Source organism: Zingiber officinale, chromosome 2B (assembly GCF_018446385.1).
Source record: "Zingiber officinale cultivar Zhangliang chromosome 2B, Zo_v1.1, whole genome shotgun sequence".
In the NCBI taxonomy this organism is placed as follows: Eukaryota; Viridiplantae; Streptophyta; class Magnoliopsida; order Zingiberales; family Zingiberaceae; genus Zingiber; species Zingiber officinale.
Window position 1 is genome coordinate 12,216,883 of NC_055989.1, and position 8,215 is coordinate 12,225,097.

General features: G+C 38.7%; 1 protein-coding gene across 2 annotated transcripts; it reads left to right on the plus strand.

Annotated features, from left to right (window-relative positions):
• Window positions 1-730: 730 nt before the first annotated feature.
• Window positions 731-5,074, plus strand: LOC122045314 (protein SSUH2 homolog). 2 transcript variants are annotated; one of them, XM_042605481.1, is made up of 7 exons: window positions 731-826; window positions 915-1,127; window positions 1,577-1,655; window positions 2,106-2,437; window positions 3,092-3,233; window positions 3,319-3,444; window positions 4,571-5,074. In XM_042605481.1, exons 1-7 carry the CDS (start codon window positions 799-801, stop codon window positions 4,950-4,952), a joined length of 1,302 nt encoding a protein of 433 aa, XP_042461415.1. In that variant the 5' UTR covers window positions 731-798; the 3' UTR covers window positions 4,953-5,074. The 2 variants fall into 2 exon arrangements, with proteins under 2 accessions (XP_042461415.1, XP_042461416.1); XM_042605482.1 differs by having other exon boundaries at window positions 746-826; window positions 921-1,127.
• Window positions 5,075-8,215: the final 3,141 nt, after the last annotated feature.

The following is an 8,215-nucleotide window of genomic DNA, read 5'->3' on the forward strand; positions in this document are numbered from 1 at the left end:
ACGGATTGACCCGTAGGGAGGTGGATTGATCGATAACGAGTTGGTAATTGCGGAACGGGCCGATTCGTTATCTCGATGGAATGGTAAATTTCTAATCCAAGGTGCATTCAACGCACGAGTACATCAAGAATTAGAAATTTTAAATTTAAAAATATATAGACTAAATTAAAATTTTTAATTTTATGTCATGGATTATGTGGATCAAATATATGAGCTCATTATTTTTTTTAATTTAAATAAAAAATTTCTTAATTCACATGATCAACTAGGTTTATTGTAAATTGACCCGGGTGGATCGTGGGCTTAGACGAATTAGCTTGTTCGTCTACCTTTTAAAATAATTGATAAAATTTTAATTTAATTTATTTAAAATTGTATTAACATTAATAGTGGGTACAAACGGTTTAATCCGATATGTTCCGAATAAACACGTACCCGACACCGCGTGCGAGGGCCCCACTGCAATCATCCTTCTGCTTCGCCTCTAAGAAAACAGAAAATTACAAAAATCTCAATAAGAAAAAAATGAAAACTCGCTCCCAAATAATCCACGCCCAAATTCCACCTGTGTCTTCTGTCATCCTATTTGGCAGTATTCTATTGGAGGTCGAAACTAGGTACTTTTATGGTCTCAAGTATTGACTATCACAGGCTGGAAATGGTGGGCCACAGATTAGACGTGGCAATATCGTGGACGACGACGAGCTATAAATTCGACCATCGCCTGCCATTTACCTTCGACTTCAGCTCGATCTTCCAAGCTTCGTTCCGCGCAGCATATACTCTTCGATTTCATCAATGGAGCAACAACCTCTTCTTGCATCAGGTACAACTCTTTCTCTCATCTTCTATCGTATCAAAGATCGTTTTTTTTTCCTTACGCCTTCAGTAATCAACGAAATCTTCGTCGGAAGGAGAAGAGGCTGGGAAGGGGGAGGAGTCATGGAGGTCGTACCAGTCCGTAGGGAGGAGCCCCTCCCTGCACGCCCCTCCCACGTCCGTCGCCGCCGGAGAGGAGTTGAGCGTCGACGAGATTCGTGCCGCCTCCATCTTCTCTTCCGATCATTATTACCCGCCTTCAATCCACGGCGCCCTCGTGGGATCGCCCGAGCCTGATCATCCCCAAGGTACTTGTTTGCAATTCTCTCCGTGGGAGTTGTTTACTTTTTCGTTCTCATTGATTTCGGAAAATTGTATTGAAACCCCTTGATTGGGATTTTAGTCAGTGCTGTCCAGGAATTAGGGTTTGTGGTTCTCTTTTGGATGCTCTGAACATTCAGGTATCTATATTTATTTATTTTTCGTCAATGAAACTCCAAAAGACCAAAAAGAAGGCCTTTGGAAAAAGCCTCCAAGAGAAGGTTGATCGTATTTTTATTTCAATCAAATTCTGTTTTATTAGACCAGTTTACCCTGTGTTGTTTTCTTATACTGAGGCATAACCAATTCCTAGTTTAAGACTACATTAAGCCTATGTTTGAAATCTCTGATACAAGGTTATGTTTTCATATATCACCAACGTACTTTGGAGCTTTTAAATGGAACAAATTTAATTCTGCTATTTCCTTTGGTGCAGTTATCACAGCTCAAGCTCTTGTACCCCAGGGAGGGTACGATGGGTACTCTGGTGGCTACAGCTCAAAAGAATTTGGCAGGTCAGTTTCATCAACCTTTCTCCCTAGAATTTCCAGGATGTTTCGTTGCTGTTTTTCTTTCATATTTTGCATATCTTATCCAGTACTTGATAGGGACAGAAATCAATGCGCCTTGTTGTTTTGTTTTCTCTTTAAAATTTTTACTTACAAAAAACATCAATTTTTTGCTCCTTTAGACCAAAAGTCAAGCACATGCTAATATCAATATACACAACCATTTGTCTCCAACAGATTTACTTATTCTCTACAGAAATTTCTGTTTTCGTTATGCTATTGTTGATGTACGAAGCTCTGAACACAAATAATATCTCTGAAGAATTTACACCTTTATCCTTTTATGTTCACAGTAAGATTTTTGACAAGTCCATCTTATGACCTCTTCCTGGTTATTGTAATGTCTAAAGTATGCTAGCAATAGATGATATTCTGACTGTCTAATTAATTTTACAGGCAAATTCTTGATGAAGTGGAAGTGCGGCAATTGCTTATTGATCATGTTGGGCATCGCTGTTGTTGGGGAAGCCAACCTGCCAGAAAGTGGAAAATATGCTCTATTGATGACTGTAATGTATATGTTGGTACGCTAGAAACTTTTATAGAGGAGAGAGAGACTATTAAAGAAAAAGAGCCATACTTGGGAGGCAAAATTGATGGAAAAGAGAAAGACCACAAAAGTGGGGTTTGGGAACTGGATTTGAGGTCTGAATTTCCAATTCTTTTTGTGCCACATAAAGAAACCAGAGTTAATATACCCCATTCTGAAGCTGTTGAGAAATGCTCTGGTAAGTCTTGAAATATTACTTGTGCCCTAAGGGTTTCTTTTAAAGAAAGTCAATATTCATATTGAGAACAAAACCTATAGATGTGTATTTTTGAAATTCAAAATTAATCCACCAGTTTTTTATTAGATATTAGCCCATAGACCATAGTTAGCAAACCCAAAATTCATTTTGTTAATTCCTTTAACTACAGTTTATTCTTAAGCACATTCTTTTGATGCCAAGTTTTCAACCTTTTTTAACCAGTACATGCTTTGCACCAAGTTTTCTTATAAAGTTTACCTTTTGATTTAAGTGATTTGCTTTACTACCCAATCCGTTCTAAGTATTTCATCTTATCATCAGAGTCTAGATGGACCTCTTCTTTTGTATGGTAATGCATGATCAAATATCTCTGATCTTCCACCAGATGTCAGAGAACAATTAAAGTGTAGGGAAACTGCTATTTCTGCAATCCTAGTCTCCTGCCATTTTTGTTGTTCTTGCTAAAAGCATTATGTTAAACTTTTCGAAAGTCTTATCAGATTACTAAACTTAGTTAAATGCCCTCTTGATATTAGCTTTTTTGAAATAGTTATCTAGTTCCAGTTATTTACATGATATGACTTGCATTAATTCTCACATAACATTCTTAAAATGTGTTGTTAAAACTGGAAGAGTGCGATGGTCGAGGACACATTGCCTGCCCTATTTGCAATGCTGGTCAAAAAAGTGATCTTTACGTAGAAAATCAGATGATTGAATGCCCTTCTTGTTATGGAAGGGGACTAATTGCTCATCAAGATGGATCTGATACAATGTAAGTTTTCTGAGAACTCTTCTTATCTTGTATCTATTAATGTTTTATAGCCTTTGAATACTTACTAGTATGAAAATTGCCACAGATGTACAAAATGCTCTGGTAAGGGAAAATTACCATGTGCAACATGTGGTTCACGTGGGCTTGTAAAATGCCAATTATGTGTAGGACAAGGTTCTCTCATCACACGCAACATTGCACTAGTCAAATGGTATGTTTGCTCCTGATGTTAATTGATCTGAATGCATATATTTCTTTTTTTCAAGTGAAGGTTGCTCAAAGCATCTTTGAAAAGGATCACATTCTCATTTTGGTACAAGTCATGAGTGATTGTATTTTGGTTTTATAATTACTTTAGTTGTTTTCCTTAAAAACATTGCAGCAAAAGGTGCTAATAATTGACATAGCAAGTAGTTGTTTAGGCAGTCATCGCTGGTTGGTAAATTTTGCTGCTGCCTCAACAACTTGAGTGATGGTAGCTTCAGATATATATTAGAGCTAAAACATCGAGACTTGTCCTTGATTTGCCACATCCTAATTGTGAAAGAGATAACAGTTGCTACTGTTCCTATGTATTCTTTTCTCCTCAAGAAAAGAAGAGGAATTGCTTTGTCAAGATAAAGTCTTCGAAGACCAATATCATCTAAAGTTAGTTTTCATGTTTCTCCTTATGCTGTATTACCAGGTTTCAAATCAAGCTATGCTAATTAATATGACTAAAGATCATAATTATTAGCTATAAGTGATTGGGGATGAATCATGCTCGTAGTCATTGAATTGGCTGGTAGGAGTATGAAGATATGTTGGCATTAAAAATACCCTGATTAAAGAAGTTTAAGATAGGCCCCTAACCTTGTGAGAGGAATGACAACTAAACCAAATCATTCTTTATTTGGTTCACTTAACTAGTTTTTCTTTTAGTAAAATACACTCTTTCATCCTTTGCAAGCAATTAACACCTATAACTTGTAGTCATTCCACATCAATTGCTCAATCCCACCTACATGCCCGTTCTAGTATTATCTTGCTGAAAACCTGCTGCTTTGTTTGACATTATTATCGAAAAGGAAAGTCTTCAATGATCAAAATTGAGGACTGTTTACTTCATCTATATATTTGTTAATCCAACAAAGAGATGCATACTGATATCCTTTTCATATTAACCTATGCTTCCAAGATTCTGAACACATACCTATCGCCTCGATCATCTTTTCCCTGTGGTTCCTTGGAGGCATTTTGGAGGATGTATCAGTTATCATGCTCCAAGAATGCACGGAATTAGATGACAATTGTTTACTGGTAATGAATTCACTATGTATTGGTTGTATCATATGCAGGAGAACACTCTCCAATCGGAAAGTTAGTGCCACCAGCTCTGCTGCATCAGTGCCAGATGAGGTGTTCCATAGAGCAAGGGGGGTTCAGCTGTGCAATATCCAGGCATACCAATGCACTCCTGCCTTCTTTGCCGACTCCTATCAGTTAAACAGGTTCTCCTCCGAAGTTATTGCTAATCGGTCGCCTGTTCCTCCCTCAGCAAGGGTCATCTGTGAGAGGCACATTATCTCCGTCGTACCCGTCACTCGTGTTACAATGGCTGAGCGCAATCGGTCCTTCAGCTTTTACATAATCGGGTACAGCAGGGAGGTTTTCATAAGGGACTACCCGAAGAAGTTTTGCTGGGGACTGTGTTGTTGCTTTGACTGGCTTAAAGCTTAGAATTCCTAAAGCAGAACATGATCTAATGAGGAATATAAGTTGAGCATATATGTATTTTAAGAAATACTAAGTCTGTTTGTATTATCCATGCTTTTCTAGTATAATAATTATCTTTTTGGCAATTTGTCCCATTGCCTGTGCATCGAATTAGCAGATGTAATAACGAGAGTCACCACTTAAGGCGGGGACGCTGGGGGCGAGCGAATCGTCTTTTGTCACATGAGAGTCACCACTTAAGGCGGGGACGCTGGGGGCGAGCGAATCGTCTTTTGTCACATGAGAGTCACCACTTAAGGCACGTTGATAACCTTGTTATCTATTGTTTGTTATTTAATCATGATTCAAGTAATGAGTAATTATAATTCGGAATCTTATTATAGTAGAAGTGTGAGATTTGATGTGATTCTAGATTTAATATAAAAAAATTAATTATTTTTTTAAAATGAGTATTTTAAAGATTAAATTAAATAATATATCTGTTATTTTTTATAATTTTAATTATGATGATAAAAAATGAATACGTTCGTCCTGTATGTGATTATAATTAGGGGTCAGTGGTTTACTTTAATGTCCTTAGTATGTGATTATAATTAGGGGTCAGTGGTTTACTTTAATGACGTATAAATCACTCATCGTCTGGAAGTTTATTCAAATAAACTTATCGATTCAGTTTGATCGATTAGTTTGAAAATATTTGGTTTATTTAATTTCAACTAATTTATTTATGTTATCACTCGAACTTACTTATAATCACGCATAACTTAAAGCAAATATACCTCTTTAATATTATCTAGATAAGTCAACACAATTTCAAGTATGCATATTTTAATTTTAATTTTAATTTTTAAAATAAAAAACAAATAATATATAATATATATTTTATGAGAGATGGTGAATATTTATGAAATAAATAATATATAATTTTGTGAGAGAGAAGTATTCTAGGGACTAAATATAATTTAATGAGACATAATAGAGCATTTATGGAAAAAATTATGATCATTGGAAAATATTATGATACGTTTCACCGAGATCACACCGCCCACTTGTTTATTTTTATCATGTAAAAAAAATAGAATTAAAATAACTTCTTTTTTTGTTATAATATCCCATATTAAAAAAATATTTAAAAGATGTGACAATATAAAATTACTTAAATTTAAATAAAAATTACTATATGTAATTTTTTTAACTTAGCTAAAATTATTCTAACTTAATTAACATTACTATGATTTAATAAAAACTATTACAACATTAAAGATATTTATAAAATAAAAAAAATCCTTTTTGATATTATTTTTTTATACGGAATGCTCTTTTGATTAGGATTGAAAATAAATTGAGCTGAATCGAATCGAGTTTTGGGATGTTAGAGCTTATTTAATAAGGTAATCGAGCCAAGTTAAGCCGAATTTAAAATGAATCAAACTTTTAAAATAATCATTTATATTTAGTTTAGTTTATTTTTATGAGCTTGAACTTGTTTGAAAGTTATCTTGAGCTTGATTTATTTAGATGTTATCGAATGCTCAATTCAAGTTTGGCTTGAACTTTGTTCGTTTATAATTCTGTCTGAAAGTCGAAGAGACGGAAAGCTGAGGGATGTGGCGCTCACGCTGACTTTTCGTAGACTCCGCGCATACATGCAACACAGACTATGTCAGTACCGAGCCAGGGAAGGAGTCCCCGGCGTTAGCCCTCCGATGCTCAAGTCAGTCACCACGATGAAGTGGAAAGCGGAGCAACAAGACTACTGTAATGTAAACAGTGAATATCGCATACCTCCTCTAATGCTTGGACCCCCTTTATATATATCTCTGATTGTACTCGTGCATGCTTCCCAAGGCGCATACGCTTCTCAAAGCTTTCCCTGAAAAAACTTGTCAGTAAAGTGTCTCTGACATAGTACCTTAACCGGCCGAGCATATCTCTGAAGTAATAGTGGAAGCTTCTGTCGTACGATCTTCTAGCGACCAATGCCCAGTATCAGTGGCACTAACTCCCAAAAGGATATCACCTGATATCATCAGAAGTGTACTGCTAGGCCGAGCGGATTGGCCGCTCGGGCGGCACTTTGCCGCCCTGGTGCCTCATTTGGGCGGCCAGAACCTCGTTGTTCCTCCGTACATGTCTACTTGACCGAAGGTCCACTGCGTTGTTGCTGGGGCGAGCGGGGTAGCCGCTCGGCTGAAGTCTGTTGCCGGGCCGAGCGAGATAGCCACTCGACTAAAGTTGAACATTGCATATTTCCGTTGTCTAGCCGAGTGGGGTAGCCACTCGACTCAGTCTTTGCACATTATCTACCTTGAGCGTCGATTGTTTGATTACTCCCCGTGTCGGGAGCGACGGTGGATCGGGGCCTTGTCTCCCGATCGGGGCAAGTTTCTCCCGACCGACCGATGCCATCTATGCGTTGACTGTCTTGACTTTGACCTCCTTTAACTTCCACCGTGGCAGCGAGGTGGCATCACCACATCACAAACCTCCCCCAAGACATTTGGGTGACGTCAGCCTTAACGAAGGCGTGGGAGCGTGCTCAGCCTTAATGAGCTGAGATTTGCATAATTTCCTATAAATCTGGGTGATGTCAGCTTGGCTCGCACTCGCCCAAGACAATCCAAGTAGAGATTTCACAAGTGCAAACCTTTGACGTGTCGATCAGATTGAGGAGTATACTTACGGCCGAACGATAAGTTTCAACAGGCCGATCGACAGGGAATGGTCTTATCCCGATCAAAAACCACACAGTGTCGGGGGCCGATCGGGAGGAAACCTACTTAGACATTTGTCCAGTCAGTCAGATTTACAACCTCCTTCGATTATACTTCAAGGGGAGGCTTGTGATGCAATGATGATGAAGGGCCCCACCCCCCCTGCCGCGGTGGAGGTCAAAGTCAAGACAGTCAACGTGTAGATGCCATCGGCCGGTCGGGAGAAGTGTGCCCCGACCGGGAGAGAAGGCCTCGATCCACCGTGGCCTCCGACACGGGGAGTAATCAAACAATCGACACTCAAGATAAACAATGTGCAAAGGTCGAGCCGAGCGGCTACCCTGCTTCGCAAGACAATGGAAATATGCAAAGTTCAACTTTGCCCGAGCGACTATCCCGCTCGGCTTGGCAACAGACTTCAGCCGAGCGACTACCCCGCTCGGCCCGATAGCAGGCTTCGACAACAACGCAGTGGACCTTCAGTCAAGCAGACACGCACAAAGGAATAGCGAGGTTCTGGCCGGCCAGACGAGGCACCAGGGAGGCGAAGTT

Coding starts and splice junctions, on each gene's coding strand:
- LOC122045314 (XM_042605481.1), top strand. CDS start 799: ATGGAGCAACAACCTCTTCTTGCATCAG. Junction 827..914: donor ACAACCTCTTCTTGCATCAG/GTACAACTCTTT, acceptor CTTCGTCGGAAG/GAGAAGAGGCTGGGAAGGGG. Junction 3,234..3,318: donor CAAGATGGATCTGATACAAT/GTAAGTTTTCTG, acceptor AAATTGCCACAG/ATGTACAAAATGCTCTGGTA.